This window comes from Clytia hemisphaerica, unplaced genomic scaffold, assembly GCF_902728285.1.
Source record: "Clytia hemisphaerica strain Z4C2 unplaced genomic scaffold, Clytia hemisphaerica genome assembly, whole genome shotgun sequence".
Taxonomy (NCBI): domain Eukaryota; kingdom Metazoa; phylum Cnidaria; class Hydrozoa; order Leptothecata; family Clytiidae; genus Clytia; species Clytia hemisphaerica.
Genome location: NW_027104060.1, coordinates 1,118,061 through 1,140,122, shown reverse-complemented (window position 1 = coordinate 1,140,122; position 22,062 = coordinate 1,118,061). Strand labels below are relative to the sequence as shown.

Below are 22,062 nucleotides of genomic sequence, written 5' to 3'. Positions count from 1 at the left end.
TGCAATTTTTTGTTTGACTCGACCAAGTTTTTTATGATTACATTTTTTAGTTCGGTTATATCTTTTTGGATGTTGAGTTCATCTAGTGTTAATTTGTCAAGTTTTTCATTTATTTTGTTAAAGTTTTCTTTCATAAATTCTTTTTCTTGTTGGTTTTGTTGATTTCTTGTTGTAATCGACATGTTGAATGTTCAAGATGGTGTGAGCGCCAAAAAATCTTTAGAGCTCTTTACTCATCGAAGTCCGAGATGCGAATGGTACACCAGCTGATGAACTTCTTACTTAAAATATCACTTACTTACATAATTTATATATGATATAACGCCCCTTTCTTAAATAAAATGGCCTCTTAAAGTCTTTTATGTTTGCCGCAAGAAGGGAGAAACATTTAATTTGACCCCCGGTTTTTTCTCTCGTTTTCTAACAAATTCCCGCGCGTTAGTGTAGACACAACTTTAATCCGGGGAAATGAAGCGTTTTCCTTGGTCTAAAATCACGGGTGGTCACGTGACCAGAATTTTTATCCAGGGAAATGCCGTGGCCGCAATGTTTTGCTTTAGTGAGATTGACCATTTTGTTGTGATGATTTGAGCGGGCAAAATTTCTATACAAACCAAAATATGGCTTCGTTGGAATACCGGTTGAAACACTTGTGGTGGGTCGTGTCACTAGCGAAAGGCGAAAAGGTCTATTGTCCCTAGAGCAGTTGACGGTAGTATCAATCTCAGGTACTAAGAATTGAGTCAAAACATAAGGAAATACTTACCTTGTCGGAAGTTGGAAGACAGGTATGGACTGAACAGTGAAAGGACAATACAGCTGTCGAAAGTGTTGTGTCGTCAAGAACTTGCATGGGAGATGTGATTTGTGATCTTGTAAACAAAACCACTAGTTCATGTTACCAGTTCACGAAAACACGAAAACTTAATTTCCGCTGCTGAAGCTACCCGGGCTATAGCCTTACAGCCGGAATAGTAAATGCGCGCGTTTTCCGATTTTAGGGAAACTGGAAACTAGTTTACAAGGTAGTCCTAAGCCGTCCGTAATCAAATTCTCAGGAGCTCATTTTTTGGTTTTTTGCCTTCTGCTTTTGCCACCCACCACAAATTGCATCAAAACACAACAGATTGAAGACAAAACGATAAAAATCTAAGCAAGGTATAATCTATCAATCTTATTTCTAATTTTTATTTCGAGTTTTGTCTCAAAAACCTTACAATCACAATCAACAAAACACCTTTTACACGACCCTCGACATGATGGCCCGAGAATTCTCGGGCCTCTTCGGGCAATGTTCGGGCCGAGAGTCCCTATCAATTCTTTTGGCCCGAACATGACCCGAGTCATTCGGGCCATGTTCGGGCCATGTTAAATGTTAAATTGATTCAGCATGTCCAGTCAAACAAAATAAATAGTACAAAATAAAAGATTCTGTTTTGTTTATATCGCTAAAAAAAACTTTACGAGCTTCCCGTGGACACGCTCCAGTTTACACAGGAAAAAATTAATATATCACAAGCTTTGTGAAATGTCGTTTCCAGATTTGGGAATAGGTGGGTTTCCCAAACTAATCACAAGGTTGGGATCCTGCAACTCTTCACAAGGTTGTCAAATGCAATTTCACAAACTTTAAATCTGGATGCGGATATTGGGATACCCTGGTTGGGAATTTTAATTTCTGGAGCTTGTGAGTCACAGTTTCACAATCCAAAAATGACAAAAACCTAAACGATTTATTTTTGTCCAGACCTTTTGTTAGCCTAGATTGACGCTGGGAACCAGCAAAAACGGGTCCAGATGTTACGTTTACCAAACTTTGTGAAACATCATTTCCCAATAAAATATTACGTTTTCCCCCATATTTGGAATTGTGTTTGAATTAGGGTATGGTCGAAAATGGATCTAGATTTAACTTTTCCCAAACTTTGTATAGAAGCACTTCCCAATGTAGAACTTAGCTTATCCAAACTTGTCCTGAAACTGTTTGAATTAGGGTATGGTCGAAAATGGATCTAGATATTACTTTTCCCAAACTTTGTATAAAAGCACTTCCCAATGTAGAACTTAGCTTATCCAAACTTGTCCTTAAACTGTTTGAATTAAGGAATGGTCGAAAATGGATCTGGATTTAACTTTTCCCAAACTTTGTAAAAAAGCACTTCACAATGCAGAACTTAGCTTATCCAAACTTGCCCTGAAACTGTTTAAATTAGGGAATGGTCGAAACTGGTTCTAGATTTTACTCTTCCCAAACTTTGTAAAAAAGCGCTTCCCAATGTAGAACTTAGCTTGTTGGTCGAAAGTGGATCTGGGTTCTACTTTAAAGCACGTTTGAAATGCAATGTGAATATAGGTTTCTTGCTTGTTTCTATAATATCTAAAATACAATTATATTGAAGAACGATTTTATTAAAATAAAGTAACAAATACAGTACTGAGCAATTTTAATACATGTCCAGAAAATATATCCCACAACCATTTAATTTTAAGTGTTTTACGTGTTTACATAGATTTAAAATTTCTAACGACATCCACAGAGAACCTTTAGGAAAAGATGAATCCATGAATAGCTCATGTAGTTCAGTATCGTTCAGCAACTGACATAACTTCCATTCTCCATTAATTTTTGCAATTTTCAAGCACAGCTTTCTCTGTAAGTCGGTGGTTTACTACGTCATCTCAGTCATCTTGTCGATTTTTACATTGTCTTCAGTCAATAACATTAGCTAGTAATTTGATAATTAGCTAGTAATTTGTATAATTCTCATCAAGGAACTGAAAATATCGATACAACCAAATTTGTTTTCCCACCAAGATATTGCGAGCCAATGATGTCGTTTTGGCGTCTTTCTTTGTTTCCATAATAGTAATTTGCTGAATTTTTACGGTAATATTATCTAATCTAAAGAGCAAAATAAAAATTAATGATAACAATGAAACTTATTTCAAATTTATTCTATCAAAAAAACTCCCTCCATGCTGTTACCCCGCTCAACTAAAAATACATAAGACAACAGACTAACAAAAATATTGTATGGAAAAAAAATATCAACGAATAATGAACAGAATTTGAAAATCTAGCAATGAAAGCTGATTGGACAGATTCATTTTGAATCTTAAAAGCTGATTGGAGTAGATTTTCATTACGTAATCGAAAATTTCTCTCTTTATATATTTTTCCTATAAAAATCTTATGAAATGAAATTTTGCTATCAAATTTGGTATGGAAAAAATTCTTTTTTAATTTTAAAATCCATAAAATTGAAATCAAAGTAATAAAACTTACCGATAAAGAAGTTTATATTTCTTGTGATGTTTAATTTATCTTTCCATTGTTTCCTTTGCAATAGAAATGTGTAAATCACACACAAGTATTTTTCACACCTCTACACCTTTCCCACACATATAAGTATTGAAGAGAACAATTTGCTTTCTTTCGCGTTGATTTTGTCCGTTATTCCATGTTTGCAAATTTCCTTATATGGAAGACTTTTTCATAGTTTTACAGTTGTATTTTTGATAGCGCGAAAATTCGTTTTCTTTCAAAACTTAAAAAATATCGGAATCAAGCAAGAAATAAAGTGCAAGATACTGCTGGCTATCAAAAAGCAACACTTCAACTCAACAAAGTAAGTCAACTTGTAATTTATCAAACAAATCCAAGTATTTATATTGTTTTGTAGCTGAAAATAGTTGGTGGGCTAGTCTGTCACTTATACCACTTATACACAACAATTGACATATGCAGCCGGCGGAGAGATTTTTTAGAAATATGTGTTCTTATCTTCTAGGAGACCACATGTTATGAACTTCGATTTTCTTATACAAATAAATGATGTGTTCTGATTTCTAGAAAACTTTTATCGCACTATTTGTCTCCCTAAACTTTTTGATATACTTGTAAGATATTTGATTTTTTCCACGAAAAATGTGTTCTGAAACTTTCTAGGGTTACCAGGCAACAATATCAAATAATTATTATCTATACTATACCCCCTATCTACTTAAAAGATGTGTTCTGAAGCTTTCTAGGGTTACCAAGACAATACTGTAAGAACACGTTTGATGACCTTGGTTATACCCCTGTCTCGTCAGAACACACCATTATTTCTAGCTGATTAATTTTCGAAGATCTTATCAGAACAGATCAAAATTTCTAGCTGAAACATACTCTCAGAACACAACGGAAAAAAGGTCGCCTCGCCGGCTGATTTCAAACTGAGTGTCTTTTTTCGTATTTATTAGTTCTAGTATACTACTACAGTCGACCAGGTCGACTCTCCATAACTCGAATGTCTCCTGATGTCTCACAATGTATCACTCGAACAGTTTTTCTCGTTCCTTTGAGAAAAACTAGGCTGTTTTTCTTCTCTAAAACTCGAACACCCCATAACTCGAACGACTACGTAGTCGTAGTATACTGGACTCTGCTTGAGCCACAATAACTGGACTGTTGTACCAAAACTCATTACTTTTTCTACTTTTCACAGCTTGTACCTAGTTTGGAAGGTGGCGAATCCTATGTTATGGAAGTAACAATCCAGTTGTCGTCTTCATCGGTTCAATTTCAGTAACGAACGTTAAACTGGTCGATCAAGCTCTCCAGGAAAATTATTTGGAATATTTGGATTTTCGCAGTGTATCAATGGACAATAGATCAAAACCGTACTGCCGACTAAGCTAATGAATTTCACCATGGAGTTTTGTAAATACGTCAATTTTCATCGGTGAAGTCTCGTTTTATCTTTATTTTTTGGGATTTCTTTAATAGGGTGTGTTTGGTTTTAGCAGTTTCTTTTTGTATGATAAAATTTTGGATAGTTGTAATATCCCTCTTTATCGTAGAGATTCTGGTGGAATTCCAATGATCGATATTGAGTCGTTTGAACTGTGACTTTAGTCCACCTTATTCATTTGTTCTTTTGATTATGGATATTACGATTATCACTTCAAGTCAATGTACTTATGACAATTTATGAGGAATTTTTCGAAAGGGCTTTATGCTACTTTTGGTCAGCATTTTTTAAACCGAGTTTAATTAAGTTAGGATTCTGGTTAGCCAAGTATACTTGAAAACTAACAGGTAAACGCTTGAACGTGACGAAAAACAAGTCACGTGCGAGGTGGAGGTTGACCGTGTTTTTTCCTTCACAGCAAGTCATTTAAGCAAGTTTTCAACTTCACTTGCCCTCGGTCGGTTAAGCACTCACGGTCAGTCTTCACGTAGCAGGCTGAAATCCAGCTGGGCTACGTGTTCGTCGATGGCTGTCTTTACGGTTCCCGAAGGAATACCTCCCGCCAGATCTTAACGTTGTTCATTACTTTTAAGAGTATACTCTTTTGAGTAATGACGTAATGTTTCGGTATCAAAAATACACATTATTTCAATACAGTTTTACTGTATTTTATATATCAAAAACATACTATTTCAAAGTCTGACCCTAACCCAAAGCTGCACTTAAACCAAACCATTTCACACATTCGGATTGCTTGATTTTATTAATGTAACATTAGAATAATTATCTTTGCCTTACATGCTGAGAACAAAACTAATGATAATTTTATGGATGTTTTTTGAAAGTAATTACTCTTTTTTTTATGTTTTTAGAATTTTGCACGATTTCAAACTCTAGTAATTGCATTTACTAAGTTATTTCTTCATTTTTATCATTTTTCGTCATTGTACATATGTATATTTTTTCATTGTAAAAGTTAGATATAATATTAGATCATAAAACATTCGGGATTCACAAAATCCCAAATTAGGCTATAGGAGAGATACAGAAATGAATTTTTCCAAATCGGGTGTCTAATTAGTGAATCCATGTTATTTTGCATCGTTATTTTCAATATCCCAATCTATGGTAACCACATAACTTAACCTTGTGAAATGGAATTTAACAAGCTTATTTTTGAAACTTGTGAAAACAATTTTTACATTGCAAAGACTAAATTCAAAAATTTGTCATAGCAAAGAATAAAACATTCCCAGGATTCGAGAAATCCCAAATCAGACCAAAGAAAATGTCTCTGGGGTCGGATATTGACTTTTCCAAACTTGGTATCAGAATAATTAGCAAGAATTAGTTCCTATGCTATTTTATATTGTGATTTTCAATATCCCAAAGATATTGTGGTATATACAATTAACAAACTTGTGAAATGGGTTTTTACAACCTATTTTTCTTAAGCTTGTGAAAATAAATCTTTTTAACTAAAAAATACCCATGATTTGAGAAATCCCAAATCAGACTAAAGAAAATGTCTTTGGGGTCGGAAATTGATATTCCCAAACTTGGTATCAGAACAGTTAGTTCCTATGCTATTTTACCTTGTGATTGTCAATATCCCAAGTTATGACGTCAGTGACGTATACAATTAACAAACTTGTTAAATGGAACTTTACAACCTATCTTTTTAAATATTGTGAAAATTAGTTCTATCATTGTGTAAATCAAATTCACGATGACCTTGTGAAAAGAAAACTTCAATGTGAAATAAGAAAACCCAATGTTCACAATATCCCAAACTTTATTTCACAAACTAAATTTTGAAAATCCGATTTTTAAGGGCCGGAAACGACGTTTCACAAACTTGTGATCTGCTAATTTTTTCCTGTGTTAAAACCAGGACCAGTTTACTAGCAAATATTTCCACCCTAAGTATATTTATAACTATGTTTTCATACCAAATAAGACATTTAATATTTATATGAATTTACAACATTCATATATTTAATATAATTATAAGAGAAACCAAGTTTTTCTCAAAGAAAATGTTAAAAAAATTCAGTCCTGAAATTACACGCCTGTTTAGATCATGTTTTCAAAAATTGGCCCGAGTGTGGCCCGCGGTGGCCCGCGTGTGGCCCGAACACGGCCCGAATTCTCGGGCCAGCTCGGGCCATACTCGGGCTTTACGCGAATTCCAATAAAAGTTTTGACCCGAGAATTCTCGGGCCATGTCGAGGGTCGTCCTTTTACCAAAAGTGAAAAGCTCAAGAAGTTTTTTTGAACCAAACCAAAAGTTTTGGTACCTTTTGCTGTTTATTGAGCTTGTCGAACCTGAACAACCAAACTTGTGAAATTCAATCGAATGTGTGTTATCATTTGACAATCAAACAAAAGATTTTTTGTCAAGAACCTTGTAAACTTTCCAAACTTCCATTGACAGTCAGGCACATCCTGGCAAATGAACTGGGTGAGCATTTGCATGGGGTATTCGTCACCCAGTGTAAATGAGATAGGACGTCTCAGGCTAAAAGCGTGAAAATAAATAAAAATGAACTTCAAACTGAAAAAGGGAAAAAAGGAAGAAAACTGGGAACTTTATTTTTTCATTAAAAGTTTATTCAATCTTCGAAGACAAAATTGACCCATGTAAAAAAAATTTCATCTATGTAGTTCTTTGAAATGAAGCAAAATATTTCCAACCCGGTTCAATTAAACTGGGTATTCGGCGCTATACGTCACTTTCGTTTTCGACCCGTTCATTTGCCAATGGTCGCAAGTGAAAAATACCCCGTTCATTTGCCAGGATGTGCCCGACTGATTGAAATGATCTGCCGTAGCTAGGTAGTTCTTTTTAGAAAAACTAAACGTAAATTACTTGTGTTTGCGTCAGCTGACTGATTTTTATCCAATTCAATCCTTTCCAGTTCCATCCTTCGCTTCACCCGCCATCTTTACTTCAATTATTGATCGCACAAGAATTCAATTTTAAAATATAATAAAGATAATCTCCAATAGGACCCTGTCGACGCACCAGACTTAACGAACACCGGACACGTGAAGGTCCGGTGTAAAATGAGAATTTTTTCCGCCGGACAATCTCTACACCGGACATGACCAGTCCAGTGCGTCCGGTGTTGCTTAATTTTTTGTTTCATAAATGTCCGGCGTCCAAAATTTCCTGTATGCAGCACCAGACTGACACCGGACTTATTGCGTCCGGTGTAGCGAAAGGATACTTTTTGCCACCGGACAGTCCGGTGCGTCGGCAGGGTCCTTCTCCAATCCTTCTGTATGCTTTGGGTTTGTGGGAATGTGTTATTATCTCCCTAGCCTTAAAAACATACCATGAGATTGGGTAACTTGCATCAGTGGAGATATCGCATTTGAAAAAAAAAGAAGGGCTATAATAAAATCCAAGGGCTGCGGTGTCACGTCTACATAAAAAGGGTAAAACAGCGGGCCATTTATTTTCAATTTCCAATTGATTTGATTTTTGTCTGACTCCATTTTGCACAAAGTCGAGTGTAGGTGCAAAATTTAAGGTTTTCAGATGCAAGTTAAAGACGTTTTTTTAACCTCAAGTACAGAGTTCAGCTGTTTTTTCCTAAAGTGCAACTAATTTTAGCAATTTTTTGCCTTTTTAGGCAAATTTCCGAGGTATAGGTGCACCTTGTCCGGACCAAAATTTATATCAGGTGCGCTCTTCCAGTGCGGAACTTGGTATTTCCGAATTTTTCCTCGAGTGCAGCCTTGCCATAACACGCCATAACAGAAAACGAAAGAGCCTTCTTCTTTTTTCATTTTCATGGGGAAGAATGAAATTTTCAGAAGATGCTTTACGTATTCAATATGAGGATTCCCATGGACCTTTTTTCAAAGAGGCCACCCTGTTGAATAATTATGTAGTCCAGCAGAAAAACAATAATAAAACCATGCATAATTATTACAATATGCATGATACAGTAATTATGTATGGCTCTATCATTGTTTTTATGACTGGACTACATAATTATTCAACAGGACGTCCTCTTTGAAAAAAGGTCTATTTCCATAAAATCCCGATTCCCCATGGTTACAAAATGGTGGCTATGGGTAATTCCTTTGTTCTTTTACTATTTTCTTTTGTTCTATGTGACGTAAAGAGGCTTCACAAATTGAAGTATTGAAAACAACGTAAAAGGAGTTATACAATAATTATTATGTGTAATTTACTGTTTTCACCAAAACACCTGCTAAAATAAAAGTAATAAGATAACATAAAAGTGCTAAAAAATACTAAAAAATATAAAGGCTAAAATGTGAAATTCGTAAATTTAAGGCAGACTATAGAGGTCTGCAATTCAGACTAGCTAGCATATAAATATGTATCCATAAAATCCATAGTAATGGTTAAAGCTTTTGGAGAATCCCTTGGTTTGACATTATTTTGATAATTATTAGCTCAAATAATTATATAAACTTCCTGGTAAGCCTTAGTGTTACGCAACTTAGCTCCCAATAAATTCTTAATTGGTCGATTTCGTTGATCCACTTGGGGAATGACGTAATTCCCGTGAAATTATAAGTGTAGCTTTTCTATTGTTACGCAGTTTTATACATAATGACCCTAGAGAATATCATTTGCTATATATTCGTAGATTTTTTAGAAATCATTCTGCTCGTCAGGATGAGTTATGATTTACATCAATAGAGAGATGACATGTATGTAAAGGAAAAGGCTGACTTATGAGATGTCACATTATACAAAGTAAATACTTTGAATGATACTTCACTGAGTTTTACTACAAACCGAATTGATTGATATTTTACAGAGATACTTTACAGAGTTACTTTACAGAGATACTTTACTACCGATTATATTCATCTATGAGATTATGAATTGTTACTAATTTATCGACTACATAGAGAAGATATTATACAATAAACATAGCTATTGATATTGTCCATAATTCACTGACCTCCTAGGACGAAGTCCACTTAACAATAACTCATCAGAAGCATTTTAAAGAAGAAGAAATTGAAGAAGAAGAAATTGTTTGTTTTTTAATTTATGGTTGTGGTTACTTTTATAGTTGTGGCGTTTTCCTGTCAAGAACTCAAGAGAGGACATCAAGAAGGGCAACACAGAATTGTTCTTGTGGCACGGGAAACTCTGGTGTGGCTCATTGAAGACTGGGACCTGGTTTCTGTTTGACCTGTCTGTTGATAAACCGTTTCAGTCTCTGTCCTGTCTGGCTCTTATTAACGTCTGGCCATTTGAACCGTTTGACCTGATCCGGGCCGAGTTATCCGATCGCCATTTGGCCTGGTTTCTGCTTCTGACCAGTTTGAATAACGTCCTAACGTCTGACCGTTTGAACTGTTTGACCTGAGCCGGACGGAGCTATCCGATCGCCATTTGGCCTGGTTTCTGCTTCTGACCAGTTTGAATAACGTCCTAACGTCTGACCGTTTGAACCGTTTGACCTGAACCGGGCGGAGTTATCCGATCGCCATTTGGCCTGGTTTCTGCTTCTGACCAGTTTGAATAACGTCCTAACGTCTGACCGTTTGAACCGTTTGACCTGAACCGGGCGGAGTTATCCGATCGCCATTTGGCCTGGTTTCTGCTTCTGACCAGTTTGAATAACGTCCTAACGTCTGACCGTTTGAACCGTTTGACCTGAGCCGGACGGAGCTATCCGACCACTATTGGGCCTGGTTTCTACCTCTGATCAGTTTGAATAACTGTCTTAAACCACCCTCCCGCCCGCTACAAACACCGTCCTCATTCCCAACCGCTCCGCCTATTCCGCAAACACTGCAACTATCGTCACCCGCCACCAGCTTACACCCCCGCGCGCGCATCACCGCCCAGGGGCCTTAACAAACATCGACATACTAAAAATCAAACCTGATCGCAGATCACACCATAACTTGATACAACGCTCACCTATCCAACATACGCAAGGGTCGCACAGAGCCCATACAAATCATACACCAATCCGAATCGTTACCGAGACATTAGAATATCGTCAAGAATATCCCCATATCCACTATTATGGCCTCTAGTATCGAGCGTCAAATCTCCCAAGCGAAGCGCAAGAGAAACGGGAAAAAATATTCTATCGGGAAAATGATTCAAGAAATAGAAACCCATGTCGCGTCGCGGGGAAGTCGAACGAAGCTGCGATTTCTGAAAGATACCTTGCAGCAAGAGAAACTGGCCGCTATAGAAAGACATGAGGACTTCATGCTACTCTTGACCGACGGACATCCGGAATTCAATGACCGATGGATAGATGACCTATCCATAAGGGTGAACGACTGTTTGGCGAATATTGAGCAATACTTCGTCGACAGAGAAAATGATACTCCTTCATCACTATGTTCTGCTGAAACTCAAAAGGCGAGAATCGAATCCTGGAGACAAAGTATCCAATTTTTCGAGGATGCAGAAAAGCTCGAAGGATCTGAAGCAGAAAAGCTCGAAGGATCTGAAGCAGACAACAATAGCGTCATTGAAGCATTCTCGAAGTTATATATTGAGCCGGCCCACTCCAACAACACTATGACCCAGACAACAGGAAACAGAGATCCTGAGAATGCGGAAGTCCGGGATACGCAGGCCATGAATGAATACGGAAGCAACTCACCCAGAAGGAATGACCCCGAAAACCGGTCCCCGGAACCTGGAAAGGGAATTTTACTTGAAGCGAACCTAACACGACTCCAAAATACCGAAACTAAACCTCATGTATCCGGAGAACACGAAGTAAGAACCCCGGACGATACGTCCAAAAGACTAATCGTGTCCGAAGCAGCAGACGTGTCCGAAGGAACAAGATATCAAACATATGATGGGACGAGGGGGCAAACCCATCACCTTGAGTCAACATCAAGAGAAGTAAAGTTCAAAAGGAGCCCTCAGGAATGGAGGGACCCCCTTCCTAATCGTTGCTTACAAAGTACATATATTATTGATAAGTACCCTCCCAAGGATAGACTCAACCCAGATGCTACTCCTTTCCCAGCCACAATCAATAAGTACAATCGATCTCGGGTCAACCAAACCAACGAAAGACATCGAGACGAGCGTTGTCAGACGAATGATAATAGGGGATCAGTTCGACAATCAGTCACCCAAGAAGGGGAGAGATCCATCGATTCATGGATAGATGAGCTGAACCTCGAGAACTTGAACGTCCAACCATTGTCCCAAAGTTGTGATATCCAGATGCAAATGTTAATACAACAAAGACTGCCTACTCAGATCATACCACAGTTTGATGGCAGTGCAGACCGGTGGGTGACCTTCATCTCGAGTTTCTACGACATGGTGCATCGTCAACCCTACCTTGACAGCTTTCAGAAGAGAACTTACCTTGTGCAACATCTCACTGGAGAACCTCTCAGGGCGGTAGGAGGTTACCCTAACGATTCACAAGGGTACATCGACTCACTCCAAAGACTCAAATATATGTTTGGCAATCCCTCCATAGTCGCACAAGCAACCATCAAGAAGGTGACAAACGGTTCCCAACTATCTGATGACGCAGAGACTATGACCGACTTTTACTACTCGCTGTCAGAATGTGTCAATACACTGAAGAAGATGAACTACATTGCAGACATTCACAGTACTTCGGTGTTACGTCAAACGCTCCGGCGCCTCCCTGATCGTTACTTGCACAAATGGGCGGAGCATTCTTTCAGGATAAGAAAGAAGGAGGAGCCAAATTTATGTCACGTCGAAAGATGGCTACAAGACAGAATCATGGCAGCCAAAGACCCATACTTGCCTTCACCTAAGAAGTCAAAGTTCAATGGCCATGTTGGAGGGAACGATAGAGATGATGAGAGGAAAATTGTCTGCTCGCACTGCGGCGAGAACCACAAGATATACCAATGTGAGGAATTCAAAAGGAAATCGTCGCAAGGGAAACTCGAGACAGTCAAGTCGAAACTCTTATGCTTCAACTGTCTCCAGAAAGGACATGGTGTTAGAGATTGCATGGTAAGAAGGAATTGTTCTGCACCCGATTGCAACAGAAGACATCACACTTGGCTCCACAAAGCCTTGTCCAAGAACTCAGACCAAGTTCTGAAGAGAGGGAATGGAGAACAAAAGCAGCCTCAGGTTCACACAGACCCAGACCAAGCTTCAAAGGAAGAAGTCAGAGAGCGAGGACAGCCTCCGGACTCTCATTCAGAGGGGAAACTAATATCGGCGACTGGAATCGGGCAGCACGTTTTTCTCCAGATCGTCCCTGTGATGATACTGAACAAGCATCGGCAATGGGTCACCACATATGCTCTCTTAGATAGTGGCAGCCAGTGTACGCTGATCAAGAAGAGTCTTTGTAACAAGTTGGGGCTCAGGGGACGTATGGAGACGATCAAGATCAGCACTATAAAGGATCACGAAGACATCAGGGTCAAGACTCTGAATATATCAATATCTTCGGCGGACAAAGGGTTCAGAGCAGAGGTGGAGAGCGTCCATTCCATCGAAGATTCGAAGTTCCGCATGCCAAGCCAAGCAATACCAAATGACATAGCAGAGAGCAGAGAATGGCAGTATATCAAAGGACTGAACATAGCAAATGTGACGTCAGGCCAAGTGGAGATGTTGATCGGAGCTGATGTTCCAAAGGCTCTAATATCATCTGAAGTGAAGTTTGGAGGTCACGGTTTGCCACATGCTTCAAAGACACCATTCGGATGGTCCTTGATAGGAAGCTACGACAAGGGAGGAGCCAAAACCAAAAAGGTTTTGACAGCACATCTTCGAATGGATGAGGAAGATTCACTCGACAGACTTGTGAGAGACTTCTGGGAAACAGAATCGTTTGGCACCAAGATACAAGAAACTAGACCATTGTCGATCCAAGACCGTCAAGCCATAGAGAGATTAGATGAAGAGACTGTTGTAAAGGATGGTCATTACGTAGTTCCAATGTTATGGAAAGGATCAGTCAAACTTCCGAACAACTATGCACAAGCTGAACGACGCCTCAATAGTTTGTCCAAACGCCTGAGGAATGACTCTGATTTCTTCAGAATGTACCAGAACAACATCTCAAGTTACCTAGAGAAAGGCTATGCCCGAAGACTCGAGGTTTCTGAAGTAGAGGAACGCACGGACAGAACATGGTATCTCCCACATCATGGCGTTATAGAACCTCATAAACCGGGAAAGATACGAACCGTCTTTGATGCTGCGGCAGAAGTTGCGGGTACCAGCCTCAATAAGAGTCTGTTCACAGGTCCTGACCTCCTAAACAGCTTGATTGGCATTCTTTTGCGATTCCGAAGATATAAGGTCGCTGTTACGGCTGACATCGAAGCCATGTTCCACAGAGTCCACTTAAACGAGGGAGATACAGACGCTGTTCGCTTCCTTTGGAGAGATGATCCCAACTCAAAATCGCCACCCGAACACTACAAGATGTTGGTTCATATCTTTGGAGCAACCGATTCCACCTGCTGCTCCGCCTATGCCTTGAGAAGAGCCGCTCTCGATCAACAACAAGATTTCTCAGATAGAGTGATAAAGACGGTGCTTAAATCGTTTTACGTCGACGATCTATTGAAGTCAGTACAAACAACAGAAGAGGCAAACGAAACATTCCTCCCCCTGATCCGGCTTCTAGACAATAGAGGCTTCAGAGTTACGAAGTTCAATAGCAACTCGGCCGAGTTCCTGAAAAATATCCCTGAAGAAAGAAGGGCAAAGGAAAACATCACCTCTCTTAAGATCGACGATAAACCAGCGGTTTCACGTGCTCTTGGCGTCCGCTGGAACCTGACCAAAGATTGTTTCTACTTCCATTCGGTCGAACCTTCTGCTAATAACACCAAAAGAGGGATACTAAAGACAACCTCGACCGTCTACGATCCTTTGGGCCTACTAACGCCATTCACCTTGAAGGCAAGATTGATACTACAAGAACTCTGGAGAGCAAAGTACTCTTGGGATGATTCAATCGATGATAATCTCGCAAAGGAGTGGAATCGATGGCTCGAGGAACTGCGCCAGATCGGTACTATCGAGGTACCTCGCTCTCTCGACATCAATGGTTACGAGCTTCAACTCCACACTTTCTGTGATGGTTCCGAAAAAGCCTTCTCGGCTTGTAGCTACGTGAGAGTCAATCGAGGAGGAGGAGTGACGTGTCACTTACTGATGGCGAAGTCTCGTGTTGCCCCACTTAAGAAGATTACCTTGCCAAGGCTCGAGCTCCAAGGTGCAGTGATGGCTGTACGTTTGCATCAAACAATCGTCGATGAAGCGGAGATGACTTTCAGTGCCATCCACTTCTGGACGGATTCCACCCTTAACCTCCAGTATATTTCAAATGACAGCAAGAGATTCAAAGTTTTCGTAAGCAACAGGGTCTTCGAAATAAGAGAGAAGTCAGAACCCGATCAGTGGCACCACATCCCAGGGAAGCAAAACCCATCTGACTTGGGAACAAGAGAAACAAATATTCACCGGCTGACATCAGATCCCATCTGGTTCAAGGGACCAGAAATCCTCTACAGGCCAGAAGAATCTTGGGGAGAGACAACTATCCCTGATATCGACCCAGATGATGAGGAAATTAAAAAGGAGACAATGAATCTAAACATCAAAACTGAGAGACCGATGATCGACTACACACGATTTTCAAAGTGGGCGAGGTTGACCAGGACAATTGCCTGGATAATTCGACTTCAACTCAAGAAGAAAGCACAAGGAAAAGCATCCCAAGACACATTGACCCCAGCAAAGGAGCTGGATAAGAAACCCCAGCAAGAGAGAAGCTTAACAACATACGAAGAGAGACAAGGACGGAACGAAGTTCTGAAACTAATCCAGCAGGAGGTATTTCAAGAAAACTACAAGCAAGCTTCTTCAACCACAACAACAACAGAGTCGAAGGACGTGCCCGACGAAGTCTGCCACCCAGCCTCACCAACAACAGCAGAGATGAAGGAAGCAATCAAGGAAGGCTGTTATGGAGCTTCCCTAACACCAACAAAGACGAAGGATGCACTCCAAGAAGCATCCGTAACAAAAACAAGCCACCTTGCAAAAAAGAAAAGGGGTCCACTTATGAGGCTCGACCCTTTCCTAGACAATGAAAGTATTCTCAGGGTCGGTGGAAGATTGAAGAATAGCACACTCCCATTCGCATCAAAACATCAAATCATCCTTCCTGGGATACATCCAGCTGTAAAGCTTCTCGTGCGTCACTATCACGAAATCAATCATCACCCAGGGAAACAACACCTCCTGTCCCTCTTGAGGCAGGAATTCTGGATAACTAAAGGAAAATCAATCGTCAATGCTGTGACTCGTCAGTGCGTTACTTGTCAACGGCACAAGTCATCACCAATGGAAGTTAAGATGGCTGATCTACCAATCGATAGGATCAAGACGTCAACGCCACCATTTTTCCAGACGGGGGTCGACTTTTTTGGTCCAATTGAAGTCAAGATCCTGAGAAGTCGCATCAAACGATGGGGATGTATCTTCACCTGCCTGACGACAAGGGCAGTTCACCTTGAAGTTGCACCTTCATTGAGCACGGACGATTTCATCAATGTACTTGAAAGGTTCATAAATCGTAGAGGCAACCCAGATGTCATTCGTTCCGATTGCGGGACAAATTTCCAAGGCGCCACCAACGAACTCAAACGAGAGCTTGAGCGAATGGATCAAATGAAGATTGATCAGTCAATGAGGAGGAGGTCAATCACCTGGAAGTTCAATCCTCCAAACGCACCCCACATGGGTGGAGCGTGGGAAAGATTAGTTCGGAGTGTGAAGACGAGCCTTAAAGTGATACTTGCGGACCAATCGGTAAGCGATTTTACTCTGATTACTGTATTCACCGAAGTCGAAGCGCTTGTTAACAGTCGTCCTCTTACACACCTTAGTGACGATGTTAACGATCTCGAACCTCTTACACCAAGCCAATTTCTGATTGGACGAGCGAGCAACAACCTTCAACCTTGCGTCATTTACGAAAATGAGATGACATTCAGAAAACGTTGGAGACAAGTACAAGCGATCACAAACCAATTCTGGGGACGTTGGCAGAGGGAGTACCTACCAACACTTACGACGAGGAACAAATGGACTACGGACGTACATGATGAGCTCAAGATGGGGCAGCTCGTGCTCTATTCCGACGAACAACAAATGACGAGAGGAACGTGGCAGTTAGCGAGGATAGAACGACTTGTGACGAGCGACGACGGTAGAACTAGAACGGTCGAGATTCGCACCAAGGACGGGACGTATGTTCGGCCAATACGAAAGCTGGCTCCGTTGGATCTCTCCGATTGATAAACGTTTATACACCATGCGAGTGATGGTGAACCTTGTGTTAATGTAGAACTGACATTCTAAACATGGATTGTTTGGCCGATGTTGCTTGATTGGATGCCATAATGTTGAAAGACATGTCCTTTCAAGGAGGGGACTGTTACGCAACTTAGCTCCCAATAAATTCTTAATTGGTCGATTTCGTTGATCCACTTGGGGAATGACGTAATTCCCGTGAAATTATAAGTGTAGCTTTTCTATTGTTACGCAGTTTTATACATAATGACCCTAGAGAATATCATTTGCTATATATTCGTAGATTTTTTAGAAATCATTCTGCTCGTCAGGATGAGTTATGATTTACATCAATAGAGAGATGACATGTATGTAAAGGAAAAGGCTGACTTATGAGATGTCACATTATACAAAGTAAATACTTTGAATGATACTTCACTGAGTTTTACTACAAACCGAATTGATTGATATTTTACAGAGATACTTTACAGAGTTACTTTACAGAGATACTTTACTACCGATTATATTCATCTATGAGATTATGAATTGTTACTAATTTATCGACTACATAGAGAAGATATTATACAATAAACATAGCTATTGATATTGTCCATAATTCACTGACCTCCTAGGACGAAGTCCACTTAACACTTAGTGAACTTTCATGTCTATATGAAACTTCATTCAAACAAATTTCCTTTTGTAGGATAATAATATGCCGAAACAAAAGAAAAGAAGTCCCAAAATCTGCATGGTTGCATGTGAGTGGGAAAATTGCCAATGGCGTCTGGACATTGAACCTACAGAATATGAGATTTTCTCGGACCATTTGAAAGCACATGCAGATGCATTCGTTGCGAAAATGCGAGAGGATGCAGGTAGGATAGCTTTAATTTTGTAAGTTTGGAGATGTTTTGTAAAACCTCTCCTCCAGAGATGCCTAACTGTTATTGGTGATGATGAAAAAATCGTAGATTATACACACTATCAAGGTTTTCTAGCCCCCCCCCTTAAACATTGAATTAACCCTTATCCATCTCTCCACCTCAATTTGAAATTTCATATGTACTGTGCCCTTCTTTCCTAATCACACCCCCCCCCTCAAATTATCTTTCGTATTTCTAAACTTCCCTTTTTGTCTGTCTAGTTTGCTACATAAATGTTGGTTTCCTCGTCTGGTAAAAAATACTTTGCATTGACTTGAAAATATTATCTTTAACCATAGATTGGAGCGAAGACAAAGCGATGGCTTGTTGTTGCATGTGGAGAGGCTGCTCGTGGGAAGGTAAGTTTCCACATTCACATTTTTTCTTTTAAGCAACCCCAACATTCGGCTCAGGGCTGGAGTTGCTAAGGATTAACCAAAAAGTTGCTTATGGATTTCGAGCTAATGCCTAGCAACTTCAGGGCTAGTTTGCTAAGGCCAAGGGGCTTAACTTTTTGGTCATGGCTAACCATGACCCTTAGAAACTCGGTTGCTTATAAGAAATTTACATCTTTGAATTGAAGCTCTACCCCTTACATTGCACTAAGACAATAAGGAAAGAAAGTTAACAAAAACTGAAGTAACAAAGGGTTCCATTTATTTCGAGGGACAAAAAGAGCCCCTTTGATATCATTGAATGAAGCTGGTGCACTTGGTGAAACCTTTATTTATTGTGTATGTTGTAAATTTTTGAATATGAGATTGCATTCCTTCTATTCACAGAGATTAGAAATTGCAATAGCCACGACAATATTCAAGAATTAGCTGACTAAGGTTCTTTTGTTTGCTAATAATGATAAACTGTTGTTGTATGAGTGATTGTTAGTTAGAACTTGCAATACAGTATCCTCTCCCTAATTCGATCTGAAAGAGACCAAGAATTTTCTTCGAATTAGAGAAATATTGGAATTGCAAAGAGTATTTTATGTGACTCTCCAGTTAAGGGGTAAGGAGCAAATGTTCTAGCTCGAATTGCAGAAAGATTTGTTTAGTAGAGTTTCGAATTAGAGAGAGTTGAGTGATTTCTTTAGCTAAACATTCTCGCGCATCCTGCCACCCCCTTCAAATAGACCCATGTTCAACCTCAGCAGCGGGACTAATGTGACATTTCCAAAGGTACAGGATTAGTTGTTCCATGAACATATAAACGACTTGACGTCTGTCTTCTAGTGTCTCTTTGAAGTGAGCTTCGAAAATTCACTCATGTTACGTCAAAATTCACTCATGTTACGTCAAAATTCACTCATATTACGTCAAAATTCACTCATCTTATGTCAAAATCCACTCATGGTACGTCAAAATCCACTCATGTTAGGTGAAAATTCTACTGAGCATGTGATATAATTTTGAAAATTCACATTTTCAAAATATGATCAGTACTTATATCCAGAAGAGCAGGAGTTTAACTCTCGCAATCAAAGGAGAATGTGACGTATTTGAGGTGTCAGTTATATTATTGTCCCTTCATATGTAGGTTAATTCTCCTCACAAATATCTTAACCCCTTTACAGACTAGATACCTTAAGTGAAGAAATTTTCGCGGAATTTAATTTCGCGAATCAGAGTTTCAAAATGGCAAATTTCGCGGAATTTAATTTCGCGAATGGGCCGATTTCAAAAGTTTCACGGAATTTAATTTCGCGGTTGAGAAGAAGTTATCGGAGGAGGAGGAGGTGAACCTTCCCTTAGCACAGGGAATAGGCCCTAACTTAACTTAGGGTTCACAGCGCTATGACAAATAAAAAGTATAGTAAAAAACGAAAACATTAAGTGCAAATGATAAACTAAATATAACTATCAATAACATTTTTCCATTCCACACGATTCAAAGCTTTCCCATACCACTCACATTTCAATATACCAACTTTATTCAAACTTTTGTAAACTCCACGCCCATACGTGAATTCAGGGGCCCCGCGTGGGCGCCTTTCGCTAACCCAGCATGTCAGCATCTTACGGGGCAAACGATCAGAGGGCATTCGGGTTACGTGCCCTAACCAGCGTAGTTGGCGACGTGTAACATATACATCAATAGAGAGCAAACCAGTGCGCTCAAGCAATTCAGCCGTCGAAATTCGGTGGGATCTCACATGATTTAAGTTAACACGGCATATGGTGCGGACACAACGAGCATGAAAAACTCTCAACTTTCTATAAACAATTTCAGTAAGGCACCAGTGCTCAGAGCCATATAACAAAATCGCCAGAACAATGCCTTCGTAGACAGATTTTTTTGCTGCGAACGAAACATTAGTAGAACGGAATAAACAATTTCTCAAAGCTCCAAACGCACTGCTGGCTGCTTTTATTCTCGACTCGACGTCAAGGGTATCTTTACAATCACGCGATAGGATTGACCCCAGGTAACAAAAACGATCGACGATCGGCATATGGGATGCATCATCGATTTTGACATTACTAAGATTCGTATTATCGAAAGACAGGGGATCGGTATAGGTTTGGTTCGGAGCAGAAACAAACAAAATTTCAGATTTAGAGCTTTTCTCTTCGGTACCAACATGGATTTCTAGACCGAATCTTAGAAAATGCTTGACTAGTGGTGGAAGGTAGGTTTCGACAGAGCTTCTTGATGTGAATAGAACTCCGGTATCGTCAGCATACTCAGAGTCCGGTAACGAAAACTGTTCACATTTTTTAGTTGAAGGTCGTCTACCGGTTAGGATATCGTCAAACTTGGTGTGAAAGATACAGACTTCTCGTGTGTGAGTGGTTCTCCAAGATATCATTACAGCAGCAAGGTAGAAAATGAAAAGGAGTGGACCCAGTATATCACCCTGTTTGACACCAATTATACTTTCGATCCTTTTAGTGATGTCATTTACAACAAACTTAACTTCCACATTTGCGTGAAGTGATTTAAGCAGACGTACAAGTTTATCAGGGACACCAAAAATATATAACACTTCCCAGAGAAGCTCGCGCGGTACTCGATCAAAGGCTTTGACCAGGTCGAGAAATAATATCCAAGTCTCTTGGCCGTGTTCCCTGCGCTTTTTCATTGCCATTTTTACTGTGAAGATCCCGTCAACACATCCACGCCCAGGACGAAAGCCGCACTGGGGTTCATGGTCAAGGTTTTCTACAATTGGGCTGAGTCTATTATGAAGGATGATAGCGATAATCTTGTAGGCAGATTCCAACAACATGATCCCTCTGTAATTTCCCGGTAGGCTTAGGTCTCCTTTCTTTGGTAGAATCTTGAGAAGACCAGTTTCCCATTCAGAAGGGGGGTTTTCAGAGTCCCAAAAATTACGAACAATAGTTCTTAAAAAGGTAAAGGTAGATTCATTCTCCGAGAGTGCTTTCCAGACTTGGGGAGTGATTCCAGAGTCACCAGGTGCTCGTTCCTTGAGGTTGCGAACGGCTTTCCGAATTTCTTCATCATCCGGACGATGATCAATACCATCAACAGTCTCTTTGCGACCAAGAGAATTCAAAACAGAAGCATCAAATACGGGCGTTCTGCTATACAATTGTTGAAAATGATCACGGAAGACAGTAGCATTTTCTTCCGGTGATGTGCATATAGTGCCGTTTGGCTTTCTCATTGAGCGTTCATTACTGTTTTTAACTTTTGTTAGACCAGATCTGATTTTATTCACTGTATCCCAAAATCGTTTTGTACCTTCTTTCGGGACACGGTTTAGTTCGTTGCATTGGGCTTGGATCCATTCGTTTTTGGCTTTCGATACTGCCTTCTTTAGACGTTTACGGACGGTTTGTAATTTCTTAACGGTAGATCGAAGCGGACGGTCAATTTTTCTCATCAAAGCTTTGTTACGTTCATCAATTAAAGGTAACAGTTTATCTTGGGCGGCTTGGAACCAGCCCGGTGAAGGTTTTCTAGCTCGGGGCAAGAGTTCATGAGAAGTTTTTATAATTGCTTCAGCAACCCTACTGTAGGTACTATTTTGAAGTTTGTTGTCATTGTCGTAAAGGGACTTGACTCTCAGACAAAAATTGTTCCTTTCATCTGGTATTTTCAATCTAGAATAATCTAATTGGACAAG

General features: G+C 39.8%; 3 protein-coding genes and 1 long non-coding RNA gene across 4 annotated transcripts in view; 2 read left to right on the top strand and 2 right to left on the bottom strand.

Moving 5' to 3' along the window:
* Nucleotides 1-891, bottom strand: part of LOC136812437 (cilia- and flagella-associated protein 251-like) — a 68,286-nt gene extending 67,395 nt beyond the window's left edge. Inside the window, exon 1 of the mRNA XM_067068934.1 lies at nt 767-891. The gene's annotated coding sequence lies outside the window, so the exon portion shown is untranslated. The remainder of the gene's footprint in view (nt 1-766) is intronic.
* Nucleotides 892-1,019: 128 nt separating this feature from the next.
* LOC136812438 (histone H4 transcription factor-like) overlaps nt 1,020-22,062 on the top strand; it is a 39,544-nt gene continuing 18,501 nt past the window's right edge. Inside the window, exons 1-3 of the mRNA XM_067068936.1 lie at nt 1,020-1,158; nt 17,753-17,924; nt 18,272-18,331. Of these exons, the coding sequence (XP_066925037.1) occupies nt 17,762-17,924; nt 18,272-18,331 (223 nt within the window). The 5' untranslated portion in view covers nt 1,020-1,158; nt 17,753-17,761. The remainder of the gene's footprint in view (nt 1,159-17,752; nt 17,925-18,271; nt 18,332-22,062) is intronic.
* LOC136812441 (uncharacterized) lies at nt 2,338-3,687 on the bottom strand. Its single transcript, XR_010847353.1, has 2 exons — nt 3,287-3,687; nt 2,338-2,902 (listed from the first exon to the last, which is right to left on the bottom strand). It is a non-coding gene; the product is annotated as an uncharacterized lncRNA (long non-coding RNA).
* LOC136812370 (uncharacterized) lies at nt 10,774-17,052 on the top strand. The gene has a single exon (XM_067068866.1). It carries the CDS (start codon nt 10,774-10,776, stop codon nt 17,050-17,052), a length of 6,279 nt encoding a protein of 2,092 aa, XP_066924967.1.